The sequence below is a fragment of the Dendropsophus ebraccatus genome, chromosome 5 (genome assembly GCF_027789765.1).
Source record: "Dendropsophus ebraccatus isolate aDenEbr1 chromosome 5, aDenEbr1.pat, whole genome shotgun sequence".
Taxonomy (NCBI): Eukaryota; Metazoa; Chordata; class Amphibia; order Anura; family Hylidae; genus Dendropsophus; species Dendropsophus ebraccatus.
The window spans coordinates 103,640,211-103,661,137 of record NC_091458.1 but is presented as its reverse complement, the minus strand read 5'-3'; the positions used below and the strand labels follow the sequence as shown (position 1 = coordinate 103,661,137).

At 40.3% G+C, this 20,927-nt stretch overlaps 1 protein-coding gene across 1 annotated transcript in view; it reads right to left on the bottom strand.

The window, feature by feature from the left end:
* Nucleotides 1-636: 636 nt before the first annotated feature.
* Nucleotides 637-20,927, bottom strand: part of VWA3B (von Willebrand factor A domain containing 3B) — a 92,755-nt gene continuing 72,464 nt past the window's right edge. Inside the window, 8 exon segments of the mRNA XM_069972949.1 lie at nucleotides 637-838; nucleotides 1,975-2,209; nucleotides 3,680-3,845; nucleotides 6,062-6,154; nucleotides 6,708-6,826; nucleotides 7,693-7,779; nucleotides 19,004-19,163; nucleotides 19,783-19,877. Of these exon segments, the coding sequence (XP_069829050.1) occupies nucleotides 637-838; nucleotides 1,975-2,209; nucleotides 3,680-3,845; nucleotides 6,062-6,154; nucleotides 6,708-6,826; nucleotides 7,693-7,779; nucleotides 19,004-19,163; nucleotides 19,783-19,877 (1,157 nt within the window).

The following is a 20,927-nucleotide window of genomic DNA, read 5'->3' as shown; positions in this document are numbered from 1 at the left end:
GAATGCAATGCTTTCCCTCAGCTGACCATCACAGCCCCCACCCATCAGTAAAACTAGTACTGCACCTGCTTCTGGCCGGACAGAGATGGTGAATCAGTCAGGGGATTGGGGGATCCAGCCAAGCCTCCTGTGACATCACGCCCTGTCTGCATCATCAGCCTGTCCTCAGTAAACACACACGATGTGAGATAGAGGCATGGAATTTTTGTCTCCTAAGGTGGGATAGCAGAAGGAGCAGGAGACAATGTGAATTGGCACAGAGGCCATTTTTTTTTACTTCCTGGATTTCTATTAGCTACCAGTGTGGCAGAACCGCACAGATACGGTAATAAATTGTATAGACACAGCTATATAACTTTTAATGTACTTTTAATAGAAAACAAATTTTTCTTATCCGGAGTTCCCCTTTAAAGAAAACCTAAAAGTGATCATGTATCACACTCTGCAGGTGCAAAAGTTGCCTGCTCTCCGTAAAATGCAAATTGCACAGTTACAGTATATCCATATTTTCTTCATACAGGTAGAAAGAACTGAGCAGTTATTAGTTGGAGTTTTATTATTCCAATTTTTAAGTTCAGATTGCACAAGTTATAGCTTATTTTCACACTGAAATAGAAGTTTCCATTGTTACATGAATCACAGGCCTCTAACAGTTTACTTTTGGGAATCAACTGAGGATATTGTAAAGGAAGAGACATCTGAAAGTGTATCTTCGTTCTCTGAACTATGATCGTCATCAGAAAGTATTGTTGGATTGTTTATGTAGTATAGTTGCACAGCACCGTCGTATGTCTTCTCCGTGAGGCCAAAACAGTGATGAGCTTCCATATTCTGACATCTTAAAGACAAGAAGCATGAATGAGCATGCAGCATGACTTTCAGGAGCTGTTTACATCTTATTTACACTTATTATCACCAGAGAAGTTGTCATGTCAGTTCAGTTACATTTATTATAAATGGGGGATACTGAGAAAGACAGACCCTTTTACAAGGATTTCTTCTTATTAGCTTAGCAGTATATATGCAGTCATCTGTTTGATCCTAGTTTTGAAAAATCTGATCTGTCATGAGAATGCAGGTATGCACCGATATTATATACAATGGTCCAGATTTACTAAGGGTCCATTTACACAGAAAGATTATCTGACAGATTATCTGCCAAAGATTTGAAGCCAAAGCCAGGAATGGATTTAAAAAGAGGAGAAATCTTAGGCTTTTCTTTATGACCTGATCTCTGTTTATAGTCTGTTTCTGGCTTTGGCTTCAAATCTTTGGCAGATAATCTGTCAAATAATCTTTCTGTGTAAATGGACCCTTAAACAGTCTAATTCTTGCCATGTTGTGACAGGTTTAAAGTGACACTGTCACCCCCTTTGTGCATTCTGACATCTCTACACAGGTGTAAATGGTAAATTTAGCGTTTTTCATACCTTATTTCATATCATACGTCATGGTGTTTGTTCAAGTAAAAAGTGTCCTTTTATCAACTGCAGATTGTATTAAGTGGGCGTGGCCTTGTGGCATTAGCGCCACTTAGCCCTGCCCACAACAGCACTGTTGGCCCCACCCCCTTGACGCCCATTGGTTGGCCGACGTAGAGAGGGGGGGGGGTCTAGACCTTTCGGCCAGCTTGTTCCAATGGTCGGCGAGCCCGGGACCACGGCGGTTCAGAGCGGGTCGCCGCGCGGCCCTGCTCCAAATGCCCCCACCCGCGCGAGGACGTACAGTTACGTCCTCGTGCGAGAAAGGGTGTGCCAAGATTTTGGCAGTTTGTCCTAAGCCACGTCCCATTTGGCAGAAGCCCCACCTCCTTTTACTGACACCACACCTCTTTTCAGACACCAGAAAAATTTCAAAAAAGGTGTCTAAAACTAGGTCAGAAATTTGTTGTATTTGTAACAGTAAATTTGGGACAATAAATATTCAAGACCCCAATCTATAAAATGAACAAATACTATAAGAAAGGTAACCAACCTTTTTCCATTACAAAACAGTATCTGCAACGCGGTCCCATTGATGGCAGTTATGATACCAGGTAAGAACGTCAGAGAAGATGGATATGCTAAAGTCAACACATGACTGCCAACCTTTAGTACGTGTGGCTGGCTGAACTTCCCAAAAATCCATTCCATGTCTTGTATTGTTGTTGTACCATCTGCCCAGGAAATTACATACTCCTTGCGATTGTCTGTCAGCTTCTTGACTTCAGCTGCAAAAGTATGACATTTAGAAATTATACTAATTGCTAAATTGTATATAAAGGCAAGGTATCTCTCCCATAATTGAAGTTTCTACAAGAATGTGCAGCAAAGAATCCTCAGATGTCCAACAAGATTTTTAAAGGGAACCTGTCACATTGAAAATGTAGTCCAGTCTGCAGGCAGTATGTTATAGAGCAAGATGAGCTGTTATCTGCCTCCAGTTTTATAATTATATTCATTTATCATAGGATGCTTATTGAATGTCTTTACATTTTGTTAATATAAAGATATATAAAAAGTAAATTATTAATGCATAGAATAATGGGCGTTGGTAATGTTCAGGACATTTATTGGCGGCTTGTTCACACACAGATTTTTTTGCCCTTTTTAACAAAATTAAATAAACCTTTAACCCCTTCCCTCATCAGTCAGTACATTTATGTTCCGTGGCGACCTGACTGTGAACTACTACGATCCCGGATGCTATGTGTAGCCCGGGTCCGCAACTATTAGTGCTAATTATACATTTAAATGCAGCTGTCAAAGCTAACAGCTGCATTTAAATGTATGCTGTGCCCCATTCCCTGGTGTCTAGTGGGGGCATCTCCCCCCTACGAAGATCCCTTCTACTTACTGGGCCGGGGCTCAGTGTCGCACTGAAGCTGATCCCGGCTTGGCAATCGATGTGTCTGGTCTGCTGCAGACCAGAGTAATACAGCAATTATCTAAACGATCATTGCTGTATTAAGTATTCTATAGTGATCTCTATGGGAGCTCACTGAAGTAATACTAAAAGTCCCCTAGGGGGACTAAAAGTTGAAGTATAGAGTGTAAAAAAAGTGTTTTTATTAATATAAAATCCCCTCCCCTAATAAAAGTTTGAATCATCCCCCTTTTCGCATTTTATAAATAAAAATTATCACATTCCTGATCTCGCACTGTAAATGGCGTAAGTGCAAAAACCCGCCAAAGTGCAAAATTGTGCATTTTTGTCACATCAAATGTAGAAAAATTAACTGCACAAATATTTTTTTTTTGTTTCACAGCATACTTTATAGAAAAATTAAGTATGCCATTGTAAAGTACAATTAGTGGTGCAAAAGCAGTATGGCCTTTTAAACACGAGAAGGAAAAAAAGAAAACGCAAAAACAAAATTAGCCCAGTCCTGAAGGGGTTAAAAAATAGCCACACCCAAAGGGGTGTTAAACGCAGCCATCATTCAACCTTAACCTGAATAATGTACCAATGGTTGTCATTGCAATGACGGACGCAAAAGTATGTTAAACAACGACTGTTATTTGGTGCTCAAAATAATGGCTGTTTTTTTGGGTAACAAATAACAGCTGTTGAAAATCTTTGTGTGAACATGGCCTCAAAGCATCCTTGGTCTACTTCAAGATTCTATTGCCAGAATATGTTTGGAAATACTAGTTTAAAGTATGTAAAGATATAGATGTATGTAAAAATAATACAATACCTAAATGAAATGTTCCAGTTTCATCATTCCGGGCAACAACAGGCTGCCCAACCCATCTCTCAACACATTTCAAGATGTAAGATGTATCTCTTTTATATTTTTCTGGGCTTATGGAGTAAATGTGTTCCCTTGGTGCAAAAGCTTCAGTACTGTCATAGTACCGCACCTAAAAAATGAATTGAATACAGATATATGCAACCCACATTCATATATATAAGATACAAACAGCCATGACTAAATGTCTTAATATATGAATATTAAAGTGACTCTGTACCCACAATCTGACCCCCCCAAACCGTTTGTACCTTCAGCTGCTTTTAATCCAAGATCTGTCCTGGGGTCCATTCGGCAGGTGATGCAGTTATTGTCATAATAAAACAACTGTTAAACTTGCAGCTCTGTGCCAAAAGGCCGTGGCTTAGATTGTGTATGCATTAGGCTGGCACACCCTCTCTGTCCCTCCTCCCCGCCCTCCTCATCATTAGGAATGCCCCAGGCATGTATTCTCCTATTCATCAGCTGTGTCAGCACTAGAGATGAGCGAACTGGCCGAGGTTTGGGTTCGTATGAACCTGAACTCTCGGCTTCTGATTCTGCTGTCTGCCCGTTCCAAGGAGAGAGTGGATACAGCCTGAGGACCGCCTGGAAAACTGGTATACAACCATAGCCATAGGCTGTATCCCAGTTTTCCAGGCGGTCCGTTGAACTTCAATTTCCAATGTTTGGACCACTTATGTAGCAAAGCTAAATCATTTTCCATGTTACTGACACCTCCAGGAATATCAACCCTATTGTACACGTTTGTGTCATCAGCAAACAGACAAACTTTACCTACCAAACCTTCTCCTATGTCACTTACAAACATATTAAAAAGAATAGGACCCAGAGACCCTTGTGGCACACCACTTGTAACCAGTCTCTGCTCGGAATATACACCATTAACAACAACCCTCTGATATCTATCCTTCAGCCAACCACAAATCCACTGAACTATCCAGGGATTAAGTCCAATTTTCTCCAACTTCTATATCAGCTCTTTATGGGGAACTGTATCAAAACCTTTGCTGCAGTCCAGATAGGCGATATCCACAGCACTACCTTCATCCAACACTTTTGTGGCATAATCAAAGAAATGAGATTAGTCTAACATGATCGGCCCTCAGTAAAGCCATGCTGGTTTGGATCTATCAAATTGTTGATTCTTAGGTGATCCATTATCTTCTTTTTTAGAAGAGTTTCCACCATTTTCACTACTACAGATGTTAAGCTCACTGGCCTGTAGTTACTGGTAAGTACTCAATCAAGAGTCTCTACTGATGACAAGGGCTTGCCAAGGCAGGCATTCATCCACAGACAGCCATTTCGGGGTGTTTGCCCCTCGTCAGTGTGGAGCAGGATTCCGGCTAGTTAGGTTCATTTGGGGCAACAAGTGTTCTTATATTTCTCTACATAAATTATATCTTGGTAAGATGTGAGGGGGAGCAAATTTTCCTAGTGTACTTGGGTACAATCTTGTACAAGCATGTCTTTTCTGCCATTTTATGGATTGGATTCACTGTACTGATCAGTACAGCAGGAACATCTACATCTAAACCTTGGTGTTTAATGTCATGCCAAACTGGTTGCATTGCCAAGGTCAGTCAAGGGTCCCTCCTGATCCGTGATATGGTGCTGGCCTGGCTGAAGAGCTTATTAATCATTTAAAGCAACTACTGAGCTTTGATAGGATCGAATCCAAGCAACATAAAGAGAAGGGAGATGAAGCATTTTTCAGAAAGTGAAAATCATTTATTGTTACCTATTATACAACTTGGCTAGGTAGTCCCTGAGGAGGAGGACTGTAAGTTGATGTTAATAAATGTAAATGATTCATAGCACTTATGTTCCTAATCTTTTAGCAGCTCATATTTTTCAATAACCTGCTGATATATATCTGTTAAGTTGGTTGAATGGCTTGTGAGGATGTAAAACAAGGCCCCAATATTGTTGTGTGTTGCTTATAAAAAAAAGAAATGTTTTGTTTCTGAAAAATCAATAAATTATTATAAAAAAAAATATCTAGGAAATTTGTCGGCCAAACTATTACCCTAAACAATATGAAATGTTTCTTTAAAGGGCATGTGTCACGTAAATTTTCTTTTACTGATTAGTATTTTATTTGAAACTTTTATTCTAATCTGTTTCTATTTTCTGTTTTTTTTTTTTTTTTAATAAATTGTGAGTGCCATCTGATTCTGTCTCATTTGTATCAGCAGAACGCCTTTCAGAGAAATCATCTATGTAATCACACTAATGAGCAGAAAATATATATCGATGTTTCGACTCTGATGTGAAGACATTCATAGCATTACCAACATGAAGACATACAGATGCATTCCTTACCGTCACTTTGAGATCAAGGGTACAGTTTAATACAACTCCTGGACAATAACTCCCTGGGTGAAGTGGATGAGGTCCAATCACTGGGTCATTTTCCTTTACATAGACAACAGGGAGACACATGATTAGGTGACATAAAATGTTCTCTTTCTAAATTGTTATTATTAGAGGTCAATAAAGAATTGAGGAAAGTTGTTATATGCTGCTAAAAAAAGAACTAAATTGTTCTGGCCTGATAAAATACATCTTGTGCTCCAACGTGTGACCTGCAATTTGTGCACTGCTGAGCACTGCGTTATTGTATCTCTATTGGTACATTGAACACCTAGTTGTCCTCATCAGCTTTTTATTGAATGCAATTTAAAATGTGAATGTATACAAAACTGGTAATCAATGTCACGTCACAATTTTTATTTACTTCTTCCTTCTGAGGTTATATTGGCTACATCTTGCACCAACTCCATCCACTTAATGCAGTGGCCTCTGGAGTTGTCGCCGCAGGATCCTAAGACATCTTTTCCAAAAATATGCCACCTTATACAAATTATGCAAATATGTTAGAATATTTCCAACATATACACCAGCAGTCGACTACAAATGTGGTATGAATTTTATAGGTATTATCATTTAGTTGACTTAGAGTAATTACCTCTATCTCCTTGAAGTCATCAGCATCAGTCAGAAGGTCATCTCTATGTATCCTTACCACTTCACCAGAGGGTTTCTCAATAAAGTAGGTCAGATCTCCACAGTCATGGATGATAGATCCTGAAAAGAAATTAGAATAAAGAAGGCACTTATTTTCTCACATCTTATTCCTCCTCACATTAGATAGTTTGTCTATCCATGGCATAGCGCAACTTCTGTCACAGGCAATGTAAATCATTATATCCCATACAAAACTTCCAACAATAATATTGTAAGGTATTTATATAATATAATAAGGTATTTGATTTGAACTAAAATAAAAAATAGTATGTGTATATTTAAATAATAGTTTGTTGCCCTTTAAGATGAATAAAGGCCCTCAACAGAATGTATTTATTAAGAAAGCGCAGCAAGATCGGTTGCTTTGGTGGAACTGTTGGAGATGTAAATCAACGACTCTAAACAACTTAAGGCTGGGTTCACACACTGTATACTTCAGGCAGTATTTGGTCCTCAAGTCAGGTCCTCATAGCAACCAAAACCAGGAGTGGATTGAAAACACAGAAAGGCTCTGTTCACACAATGTTAAAATTGAGTGGATGGCCGTCATATAACGGTAAATAACTGCCATTATTTCAATATAACAGCCGTTGTTTTAAAATAACAGCAAAAATTTGCCATTAAATGACGGCCATCCACTCAATTACAACATTATGTGAACATAGCCTTTCTGTGTTTTCAATCCACTCCTGGTTTTGGTTGCTATACAGCCTCACAAATACAGCCTCAAATATACATAGTGTGAACCCAGCCTAAAGCTGAATAGCAAAATCATATTGGACGCGTCACTAAGTTATCTAAGAGAAATCCTATTAAAAACCATTACAATTATCCTATCTCCAGCTGTAAATGGCTGCTTGCACATGATGGATTACAGAAAATACATTTTAGCAAGTATTATTCTGAGAAGCCCATTATATGCATACCTTCTTCATACCATCCATTGTGAGAGCAGACACACAGCACTTTTTGTCCTGGCAGAAGTGGATGATCATTATTCAGAACTAGTGACTCTAGAGAAATATAAAGTAAAATGCATATGTATAATGGTTAGAGGCATAATAAAACTACAGTGTAACATTTATAAATAAATGAGCAATATACCAAAAAGAGTATAAGGCTATATCTCCATAATGTAAAATAAGGACTAGTGATGTCACGATACCAGAATTTTGAGTTCGATACTGATACTAACTTTTTTATTTCGATACTCAATACCAGTTCGATACTTACTAAAATATTTTAAAAAACACAACAATAGAAATATAATACCCCTAGACAGCGAATATAATAACCCTGAAATGTTATCTATATTCTTCAGGCCTGCACTATTACAGAGATACCAATTTATGGACCTTTTTTTTAATTTTAATTACATTAAAAATAAAGGTTTACGTTTTTTACATAATTGTGTACAGAGTACAGTGATCACTTAGACAGCTCTGCTATGCAGCGTACAGCGATCATGGACAGCTCTGCTATACACTGCCCACTCGGCTCTGCTATACACTGCCCACTCGGCTCTGCTATACACTGCCCACTCGGCTCTGCTATACACTGCAAGAGGAAGTTCACAGCTCCATAAACGTCCAAAAGTTTATTGGGTGTCCATAAAATACATACAAAAATTTAAAAATACAAATTAAGGGAGACCATCCCGAAACGCGTCAGCGTGTATTTTTAAACTTTTGTATGTATTTTATGGACACCCAATAAACTTTTGGACGTTTATGGAGCTGTGAACTTCCTCTTGCTATGATTACCCAGCTGGTGGTGTAGCCCAGCCCTTTACACATGCTCCAGTCCTACATTGGGAAACCATTCACTCTACTACGTTATCCTGCACATGGTGAGCTGACTCAGTTTCCTTATTCTCTGCTATACACTGCCCACTCGGCTTTCCTATACACTGCCCACTCGGCTCTGCTATACACTGCCCACTCGGCTCTGCTTTAAACTGCCCACTCGGCTCTGCTATACACTGCCCACTCGGCTCTGCTATACACTGCCCACTCGGCACTGCTATACACTGGCCACTCGGCTCTGCTATACACTGGCCACTCGGCTCTGCTATACACTGCCCACTCGGTTCTGCTATACACTGCCCACTCGGCTCTGCTATACACTGCCCACTCGGCTCTGCTTTAAACTGCCCACTCGGCTCTGCTATACACTGCCCACTCGGCTCTGCTATACACTGCCCACTCGGCACTGCTATACACTGCCCACTCGGCACTGCTATACACTGCCCACTCGGCTCTGCTATACACTGCCCACTCGGCTCTGCTATACACTGCCCACTCGGTTCTGCTATACACTGCCCACTCGGCTCTGCTATACACTGCCCACTCGGCTCTGCTATACAATGCTCACTCGGCTCTTCTATACACTGCCCACTTGGCTCTGCTATACACTACTTATACTTATGCTGATGTCGGCACTTCACAGCCCCAGCGTACCTCCCCCACCTGCCAGCCGGCTGGATCCTCACGTGTCCTGTCCCGGACCTCCAGCTCTCCCTCTCTCCCTCTCCAGCCTCCCCACCTCCAGCCTTCTCCTCTGTCCTCCTCTCCCGGACCTCCCGCTCTCCCTCTCCAGCCTTCTCCTCTGTCCCCCTCTCCCGGACCTCCCGCTCTCCCTCTCCAGCCTCCACACCTCCAGCCTTCTCCGTCCTCCTGTCCCGGACCTCCTGCTCTCCCTCTCCAGCCTCCACACCTCCAGCCTTCTCCGTCCTCCTCTCCCGGACCTCCCGCTCTCCCTCTCTAGCCGCGGAGACCTCCGTGCAGCTCCGACTCTTCAGCATAAATCATTTCTTTGATAACAGAGTCTGGCCGAGCCAGACCCTATTATCAGGGAGACACCGGCAGCGGGGGTCTGTTACACATAGTAGCCGACCCCTGCTGCATACGGAGCGGGCTCAGGAGGGGTTAATGCCGCTGTCAGTGTGACAGCGGCATCTGTACAGTTACATAGCCGGCACTAGCAATCGCAAAGTGCCGGCTATTTGAAATTGGCACCGCTGGGAGCGGAGGGAGGAAGGGCAGCGGAGGTGACCGCAGGGGGCAGGGAGAGGCACATAGAGAACACGGCCGGCGCTCAGATAGCCGCCAGTCGTGTTCTCTGCGCTATACTTTATATTAAGCTGCCTAATAGTGCAGCTTAATATAAAGTATCGATACCAGGAAATCCTGGTACCAAACCGTTTTTAAGCTTGAAATATCGATAGTGGTATCGATATTTGGTGCATCGCGCATCACTAATAAGGACAAATAACGGCTGTTTCATGATCATTTTGCAACAACGGCCGTTAGTTGCCCTTATTTATGCATTGTGGAAGCATAGCCTAAGGCTATGTTGACACACCGTCCATTTGCAGTAAAGAACAGATGTTGATTGCAATGGAATCAGCATGCGTTCTTTACTGCAGAGGCGGCATTGCATTGAAGTCAATGCAATGCCCTCCACTGTATGCACACTTTGTTATCTTAATGCCCGTTCTTTAGAACGAACATTCAAATAAATAATGTACATGCTTATTATTTCCGTATGACGTTCACTGAACAGCGTCCAGAAATAATAGCTGTTCACACAATGTAATGTACGACCGATGGCTGCACTTTGTGTTAAAGTGAATGGTTAATTGATTTGTGACACATCCGACGGTGCCCGCAAGTCAATTGTACAAAAAGAACGTTTCTGCAGCCGATACAGAGGTATTGGCTGCAGGAAAGTCCTGAATGCAGCCCGGCGGCTGGCAGATTAACAGTGTCCGTTGCTATGCAACAGAGGCTTTTAGACATAGTGTAAAGATAGCCTAATATTGTAATAGTTCTATAAACTAACCCCAATGGAGAATCCCATGTTTAGTGTAATATGTTGTATAAGTAGTGTAAACAGACAATTTAGAGATCTGTGCAGTTTTGAGCTAATGACATTATACATGATACACAGCACTACATACACAGAGGAATTTTTCTATGTATTCCGATTTGACTCCTATTTTATGAAAATACTGCCCTGTATTGCCAGCACATTTCCAATGTAGAAAGCTGTAATAGAATATTACATTTTTCCTTACAGGCCTGCTTTCAGTATAGAAGTTACTTATTCCTACTGAAGCACTTCTATGAGAAAAATGTCATTTCATTTCCTTCTGCTCTATCTTCCATACCATTAGCACATGCGAGTGATTGGATGAGGGCTCTCATCAGTGGCAATAGACGGACATCATCTGCAGCTACATGATGATAAGTGCAGCACTTTCTACTGTTCTAAGGAGCAGTATGTACCTACCATTGTAATTTGATGAGTCGATGTGATATTAAGACTCCCACTGAATGCAAGATTTAGCCTAGAGAATTGAGCGACTGCATACATCACTCCCCAGCTCGTCACTCAATCCAACCCAACTACTGGGCGGGTAAATGGTGGAGGGGCTTTATTTAAGACTGGCAAATGAGTACACCACTCTTAATAAATGTAAAAAATGTCCCCCACGGTGTTAACAGCCTGAGAAAACCCAAGTACTGAGGATACCTCTAACTAAAAGAGGGATCACTAGAATAATGTTTCTATTCAAGTTTACAGTTTTTGCTTTTTTGTCCTTTTTTTCAGAGAATATGAATGATAATACAAAAACTTTTTTTTTTTAAATCACGATGACAACCAAAAACACCCAAATGACTCTGATCTGCAACTCTTGCACTTGCAGAGGAGACACACTGCTGGACTGTGTGGGAGTCAGGTGAATATGGGCGTTTTGTTTTTAAGATTTAGGATTACAAAGGGTGGGAGTCTACATTTAGGGATACTACCTACTGGGGGTAGGGGCTACTTGCACATAAAAGGCTTAAAACTATTATAAGGGGGAACATAGGGGGCCTAATACTATAACAAGGCACAGAGAAGCCTAATAATATATGGATGCACAGATGAGGCTTAACAACTACATGGAGGCAGAGAGGAGCCTAACTACTATATGGGGGCACAAAAAAGGACTTAATACTATAGTGGGGAGGGGGGGCACAGAGAAGCTGTAATACTACATGAGTGCTCAGAGGAGGTCTTCATACTAAATGTGCTGGAGTAAGGAGCCTAAAATGTTTTTCTGTCAGATTCTGCACAAAGAAGGGCAATGGCCTGGGTCACTGGGAAAAGAAAAGGGAAGGACTCTGATCAGAGAAGACATTAGCTCTGGATATCAATGCACTGCCATCATTTGTATGGTCTCCAGAGCCTTTGTAGAAGTGTATCTTCCAATATATCAGTAATTATATGGTAGTGATGGTGATTACAGCAGGTGCCCAGTGGTTTTTGATATTTTACTGTTGCTGCGTGAGTACTGCAAATGGGCCAACTAAGGCTCTGTTACTCAAGGGCCCACAGAAACCTGGACCCAGCTGTTTTTATATCATGCATCAGGCTAGGTCATCAAAATACAGTGAAGGTCTGACACCTGGCACCCCTGCCAGTCAGCTGTTTGGCAGAGCTTTGGTGCCCGAATGTACACAGTAAATGGAGCCATGAGTTCTAGCTCTATACATTTTGTAGTGGCTGTGCTGAGATGCTGCAGCTTAGTTTCTCTTCTGGCAACTGACAATATAGTCACACTTTAGTTCCCAAGCAGAAAATGTTTTCAGATATATACTGGCATTCTACTGGAGCCTAATTCTTCTCTGAAAAGCAGGGCAGAAGACTATTTTCTTTCTATTCTAAAGTAAACAGAAGATCATTATGTAGCAATCTGGTGTCTACTAGCACTCGGCACACTAGATGCATGGGCACATTGCTGGACACTTTGAACACCAGGTAGAGCCATACTAAGTTAGTAAATTTACTTTCACTGGATAGTTGTTTTTTTTTAAACAATTAGTTGACAATTCTGCTGTATATAATGAATGTGAAATTTTACAACCCATATAAGCTGCGCCAAACCACGTATACTGTATACTGTATAATGATAATATGAATGATTTCTTAAATTTTGCCTATGTTAATTTTACAAAATGAGACCGGCCAGTGTTTCTCATTCTACAACATTAGTGTTGAACAATCTATTATTGAAGGATCCCCAGTGTTATGGGAGCAATGATAGCAAAGCTTTCAGCTTGTAATAGGATTTCAGCCCAATCCATTTGTTTCCTCTGGAGAAAAGTGGCAGCCAACAGATGCTTATTCTTCTTCTTCCATACTAGTGAAATACAATGCATATTAGGAAAGGCCTAAGGGTCATGTAAATTTGAGTTTTCCCTATTTAGCCACATTTATACTTCTGGTAGTCATAAAAAAAAATCCAATCGAATAATTGGCTTGCCATGATGGTTATGATCATTTAGGAGAGGACTAGGTTAAAACAAAATAAGTTAATGCTGAAAAAAGTAAAGTTGTGGTGTCCTTGCCATTTGCTGTAACACATATACAGTACACTGTACAAAGTGTGAACACTGACATCTTTGATCTTTCATCTGCCACTTTCTGAAACTACAGGCAAATCCTGCAGAATCCATTGGACAATCTGTTAATCATAGGTTTAAGCCATGCTTAGCAGAAGGCCCCATACTGCTGTTGTTAGAGCAAAATTACTTGCAGCACATGGAATTGTTATACAATGTAATGACCTATTACTTTATAGTAAGACATCATAATACGTGCTCCTGGTAAATCTAGTCATACTATATAGATAGGACCAAAATACAATTATTGCTGGTAGCATGCATTCTTACAAACTGGAGACTTACTTTCCTTATATATTGTTTAGTTAAACACCATCAGTTACAAAGATCATTTTACACATAAGTGATATACCACTTTTTACACATATGTGACAAAGTCAGACATAGACATGTAGAAAAGTATAATACACAATATCAATTGTAGCAGCAGTTTGGCCAAGAGAGATATTTACATCTCCACTGCCAAGTTTAGATTAATCCTGGTAATGGGGCTAAAACTAATCTCCTGATGTCTAAAGAAAGGCAAATGAGAAGTGGCAAAGCCGCTGCTACAAGGGGAACTGATGTTGTTTCTGACTATGCTTTTAGAGTACCTTTTATGTAACACACAAAAATAAAAAGTGTCTATAAAATGTGGAAAAAAAAAAGAAAATCACAAAAAAATATATAATATATACATATTTGCACAATCTTGCTAATAACTAAAGAATTTGCCTAGCTTTTTATAGACTAAGGTTTGCCATACATTTTTGATATATATTTGTGGATAACGTGTTAATAGGCCATAAAGGAGAACATTGATCAGGGATGTCTAGATTATACAATGATCAGAGGTGTAACATTAAACACCTGTGCCAATGCCAAAGCATAATGCATCCCCCCCATCTAAACATGATCACTGACACTGGGCAAAGGATAAACAAACTTTCAAAAAAAAAATTTTTTTCCTGAAAAATCTTTCATGGACAAACACACCTTCCTGAAAGATCTTTTTTCTATTACATAAAAATTTCACACAAGGCCAACTTAATTTCAAATGATAAATGTCTATCACCGCTTGTCTAAAGGTGCCCATATATTTTCCAGCTGACAGATCATTTGGCCAGCAGGCATACCTCCTGGCTTCCCCATATATATGTGTTCCCCATGGAGAGGGGGGGTAAGTAACTTACTTATTAGTAAACGTACGCCTGTTCTCTGATTTGCCAATGCTTCACATGACCTATGATGTCACAGACTCTTCTGGTGACATCCTGTACAATTAGCTTATAAGCTAGCGGGCTGCAATTCTATGAGTGGTATGCAGTAAGTTGCTGAGAGAGTAGTGACATCACCGGACATGGGATCCAGAGTACATCTGGAAGTGTAAGTTGCTTATCTGATGTAAGCACGAAAGGGGTACTCATTACACTATATAATAACTTTACAAAAAATGTGTGTTGCCAGGTGTTAAAGCGTAACTGTCATATTTTTTTTTAATTTCAGAAAACAGTAGTATAGGCGATTTTAAGAAACTCTATAGTAGGTTTTATTAGACAAAAAAGCCTCTTTCTGTACTAAAAAAGCAATCTCCCAGCCTCCCCCCTCACTTCTTATCTTTGCATTATCAGGCAAATCCGTCTTCACTACAGAGAAGCCAGTGAAGACGGGTTCTGCTGTCTCCATTACATCCCTATGAAGGGGGGAGGGGCTGAGGGAGCAGAAAGAGGAGACATAGAGGACAGAGGTCAGCTATTTGTAGACTGTCTGGGCACCTAAAGCGCTGGATTCAGGGTTCAGAAAGGTCAGTGCTTATCTAGGAACTTGCTGAGAGAAGATTGCAGGGTGTTGTGCTTTGCAGGACTGCTCCGTGCTCCCTCACTGCTTTCAGCCCCTCCCCTCTCTATAGACACATAATGGACACAGAAATCCCTCCGAAGTCAGGGGGGAGCTAGGAAAACTGATTTTCAGTACAGAGAGAAACTCTTTTGGTATATAAAACCTATTACAGAGTTTCTTAAAATCGCTTGTACTTGTGCCTAAAATAATAAAAAAAAAAGGTTATTTCTTATAAACTTTGCTTTTGTGGTCAGCGTGGTGATGTTTTGAAATGTATGTATTATGAATTTTTATGAATATTCGTGAAATATTTAGGGGGCTGATTTACTGATTGACAGTATGGTCCTGGATCTAGGAAATATACTTATTTTTGAGATGTCAGACGCAGCATTTATCAAATTTTATAACAGTTGCATGTTTGTAGTGAAATGTAGATCTTTTCTATGATAAAATACAGATACAAGCCAAAATATTGTGTTACATCTCAATTAGAGATGAGTGGAGATGAGCGAACCTCAAGCATGCTCGAGTCGATCCAAACCCGAACTTTCGGCATTTGATTAGCGGGGGCTGCTGAACTTGGATAAAGCCCTAAGGCTATGTGGAAAACATGAATATAGTCATTGGCTGTATCCATGTTTTCCAGACAACCTTAGAGCTTTATCCAAGTTCTGCAGCCCCCGATAATCAAATACCGAACTTTCGGGTTCGGATCGACTCGAACCTGAACCCGGTTTGCTCATCTCCGAGGTTCGCTCATCTCTAATCTCAATTAATAGAAAACTGGCATAGGCCATTGGCACAAAATCAAAGTTCTATAAGAAATATTGATTTTTATCAAGTAATCAAGCTTGTGGCTATTTTGTTTAGAAAAGAGGTCTTAGGGGCGATCTGATCCCAATGTACAAATATATGAATGGACAGTACAGAGATCTTTCTAGTGATCCTATAACCATGACATAGTTACGTCTAAAGGAAAGAAGGTTTCACAACCGGCACAGGTGAAGATGCTTTACTGCAGTGAGACTATGGAACTCTCTGCCACATGTTGTTGTCATGGCTGATTTATTAAATAAGTTCAGGGGAGGCCTGGATGCTTTTCTTGAAAAATATAATATGACAAGTAATGGGCACTAGATTTCATGTGATAGGATGTTGAACGTTGAGGTATTTATTCTGATTGCCATTGGGGTCTGGAAGGAATTTTTCCTCCCTGTGATGAGGAAATTGTCATCTGCCTCTTAAGGGTTTTTGCATCCCCTGGATCAACACAGTAGGGGTTCTGTAGATTGAACTTGATGGACTCACATCATTCACAGGTAGGACCACCCACTTTTTTTTTTTAAAACAAAATAAACCAGAATTTAATTATGAAACTCAAAAACTATCCTAACTGTACAGTTACTTTTTAATGTTCATATCAGGACAGGATTTGTTTGAAGACTTATAGCAGATGAAGTATCTGAATCTTCTTAGATAAATCTAAAAACATTTCTTTTTATCCTGTCCTATATAGATTTTCCACTAAAGAGACCTGCACTTCTTCCTATGCATGCCTAATGAAGAGGAGGGGGACCCCCTCGAAACGCATAGCTAAATACAAAGAGCAAGCCCTTTTACACCAGAACGTGGAGTCAGTGTCCGGTAACATCAGGGAAAACTAGTGATCCAGACATCAGACTCCTGGGCCAGATTTTCTACTTTTTCTATGTGTACTACTTACCAGACATATGTAATTTGTCTAGGACTAGACACAATTTGTATCTATAATCAGTTGTACGTTATATTTTTGTCTTCCTCGCAAAGACAAATACAACATCTGGAGCTGATATCGGCCTTTTCAGCTTAATGAAAGAGTAAACAACTCAGTGGCTTCCTTCCAGCAGTGAAATTAGTCTGGACACTTAATATGATGAAGCTGTGTGCTTCTAATTGCTTTTAAATAGCCACATCACAATGTAGTGTGTCTATGCAGCACATACTGTATTATGCGTCCTGTGTAGCTAATGCTTGAGAGGTTTCTATAACAGTGTCTAAAACTATAATAGTGTCAGAAAAACCTGCCCATACAAATACAGTAATTCAAGGAGCTTCTAAACTTCAGCCAGTTGCCTTTTTTATTTTTTTTTAACCTATATGTAGTTGTCTGGTTGTAGGCAGGCTTACTTTATCACAAAATACACCTGCACCCCCCTGTGCACCCATCTGGCGATTGGGGCTTACAGCTGATGTATGCCATGGAAAAATTGAGACTCTGCGCCCTTCTCCGTGGCATATGCCAGGGGTGCATTTTTGATAAATGTGCCCCGATATACCTTAAAAACAGAAAATACATAACAAACAAAATGAATAACAAATGGTGGAAACATGAGTTAATTATTGTGACAGAATTGTAAGAAATTAAATAAAATGTGATACATGTGATACATGTGACACATAGAAAAGCCAAATGAAGACTAGCAATAACAGAAGAAAACAGCAAGGGCTAAAAGGAAGCAGTCATGGGGTGTGGAGGATTGGCTGAAACAGATATTCAGTGATAAATCAACAATCTGCATTGGCCAAGGAGATGATGCTGGGACCTGTGTCTGCTGTCATTCTAATGATGAACATAAAAATGAAGAAAACAATCACAAACACTTTAGGCATGATAAAAACCTGAGGAGGAACAGCAAAGTACTAAAGAGAGATTTTATTTTTGTTAATTAATCTGTATGTTTTTTTCTTAATACTTAGGGTATATTTACATATAGCAAGTCCGCTGCAGATTTCATGCAATGGATTTAGTTACCCATTGGATTTAATAGGTAGCAAATGCGCTACTAACTCCAACCAAACAAGAGTCCTACAATCTATGGGTCAGGTGTGCAGTGCCAGCTCACAGAGTTTACAGCGATAAATGGTGATGCATAGCTTCACCACTTACCTCCGCAGGATGTACAGTAAACGGCTGTGCACAGTTGTTTGTTGTATTGGAGCTACAGTATACTCCTGGATGGGGTTTCCCACCCAACAGCGGCAAGTATGCCAAATTTGCCTTGTGCCCAGTGGACGAGGAAGGATGGGTTAGCCATCATTATGCATTTCTTTTGTAAAAGGACTGTCTCAGTCATAAGTATAATAATAGCTTGTCCCCTATAGGAACATTAAAAAAAGTGATAGAAGTCATCAAAAAAAAAAAACGTCACAGAGCTCAGTAGCTCCATGTTTACTTTTTTTTTTTTTTTGTAAAATACACACTTTTTTTTAATACTCACATTTTGCGGACCTGTCCCGTCTCTGTCAGTGATTGGCTGAGCGGGCTGTCACTGCCAAGACAAGCTTGTCTCGGAAGTAACAATGGCTACAGACAGCGGGGACACTGGCAACCACATTAGGACACTGGGGGATTGTGGAGATGTATGCAAAACATGTTTGTTATGTTTTCCTGTATGGCAGCAACATGTAAAAAATGTGCTAGCGTCGGAAATCCCATTTAAAATAGTTTCATTTTTGACAGTTTTCCTTACCGGGACTACCACTATAGAGTGACATAGTGTGACCAGTGCACCAGCTGCAGTAAATTATCTTCCACATCATAGTAGTAGGGCTCACATGATGTAATCATATGACGATACATCCACAGCTGCCCCTGCTTGACCATGAGCATATACATAGAACAGCTTGTTCAGAGCTTAGGCTCTTAGCTCTTTGTGAAACTAGACATGTCTGATGGGTTGGAAAATAAATTATCAACAGGTATCGCAGCTTGTAAGTGAATAGGTTGTGTAAGCAACACATTTTATCCACACAGTATTAGCTAGGTTACATAATGGGGCTACTGACATACACATTGAAATGCCAAAGTGCTATCTTCCTGCCTTTTATCCCAAATCTACTTTTCTATCACGCCTGCAGTAAAATCAATGGTGACATTCACCACACTTAGGAGGCAGTTCACTTCACTGGACCAGAAGTATATGCTTACCATTCTTCTCTTTTTCTGTGTTCCTAATGGGTATCGGCAATTTCAGCTGCTCAACTAAATTGATTTTCTGTTTTTCAATCTGTTTTTCTTCCTCTTGTAAGTGACTTGCATCTTGGTAAGGACGGTGTTCTTTTAGTTCTTTAATGAATACATGTATTGCCTAGTTAACAGATATTAATGGTTAAGTTTAATTACTGAGAAAAACTATTATATACAACAGCTATTCTTATAATTGAGAACATCATTGTGATCATTATGTATACACCAAGTACAATAACCAGTTTTAATTTGGAGAAATTCCACTATATTATATTCCACATAATTTCATGCCAGCCCTCAAATTTATTTTACCATATTGTCCCTGAACTGCACACCAACTGTATGAAAAGAATTTACTATAGCATTGGCAGAGTTAAACAGCAGATGTTTAGGGTATGTTCACACTGAGCAAATTTGGAGAGTTCCACCGCGGAATCCCGCCTGCCTGTGTGTGACACTGTTTCTCTATGGGAGGGCTTGCGTGCATCACTTTCCGCTAAAAGAATTGACATGTCAATTCTTGGAGCGGATAGCAACGCACACGGAGGCGCGTGAGGCCTCCCATAGAGAAACAGTGTCACACTCAGGCAGGCGGAATTCAATTCTGCAACATTTGCTCAGTGTGAACATACCCTTACACTATAATAGACTGTAATAGAAATGCTAAAAACAAAACATTCCCCTATGAGTCTCTATGGTCACTATGTTGCAGTCCCCCCGGCTGATTTTCAGACACTTACTTTTTGATTCTCCTTTTGTTCATTTTGATACTGGGTAACTCGCAAGGCTAGGTCCTCCAGTGTATTGAGAATATTTTGATGTACAAGATTTCTTTCTGCAGGAAAACTAGTATTAGTATCAGTAAGGAATGGACTGGGGGTAAATAACAATACATTCTGCATACAAGCTCATGTGGAGGCTAAACTAGTGGCAGCTAAAAACATTATTAAGCCATTTAATAAATCCACATAGGGAAATGAAAAATAAGAACTTCAGATGCTGTTATCCCATTATGGATGGGTCTCCAACAGGATATCAGGAGGGGTAAAAGGGTTGGTGCAGATCTAAAACTAAACCCTTCCACTGTCCCTGTCTACTTGACAACAAATCACAAAGGCAAAATGACATCCAGGGCACAAGTAGAGGTCAGTAGTGTAACAGAGTTCAGCAGGCAGATGAACATGTATGGGGCCAGGAAAAACCATCACATGCCCCTCCGAACAGTACGTGAAGTGCACGCTGAGACTGGATCTGATTGACCAGGTGCTCAAATTTTCCTGTCCTGCAGAGAAAGTGAGTTGTCTCCTCGCACCCATTCCTGAGCAAACCAAGGAAGAGTCCCCAGGTCCTGTAAAATGCCCAAAATCAATGCTGTCATGTCAAAAGAAGACAGCATTAGCATGGGCGAAGGGTAATAGAAATGAGCTCCACTTGATGTGTTGTGCTGTTGGCACAGCACCAGTAATTACTTTATACAGCTTTATACATTAGGGTGACCAAACTGGGATCTAGTAGTGGAGTGGTATACACTGAAGAAGCAGAGCAGGAACCAAGCCTGTAAAACAAAGTGCTGCCCTAATATATGCCTTACCAGAGAATTAGCTATATTGGACAGCAGAAAATAATCTGGTATTTTATTATACTAAAGATATCAAAGGGACTGACTCCCTTTATCATCAGGTCCATAATACATGCACATTAGAGATGAGCGAACCTCGAGCATGCTCGAGTCGATCTGAACCTGAACTTTCGGCATTTGATTAGCGGGGGCTGCTGAACTTAGATAAAGCCCTAAGGCTATGTGGAAAACATGGATATAGTCATTGGTTGTATCCATGTTTTTCAGACAACCTTAGAGCTTTATCCAAGTTTAGCAGCCACCGCT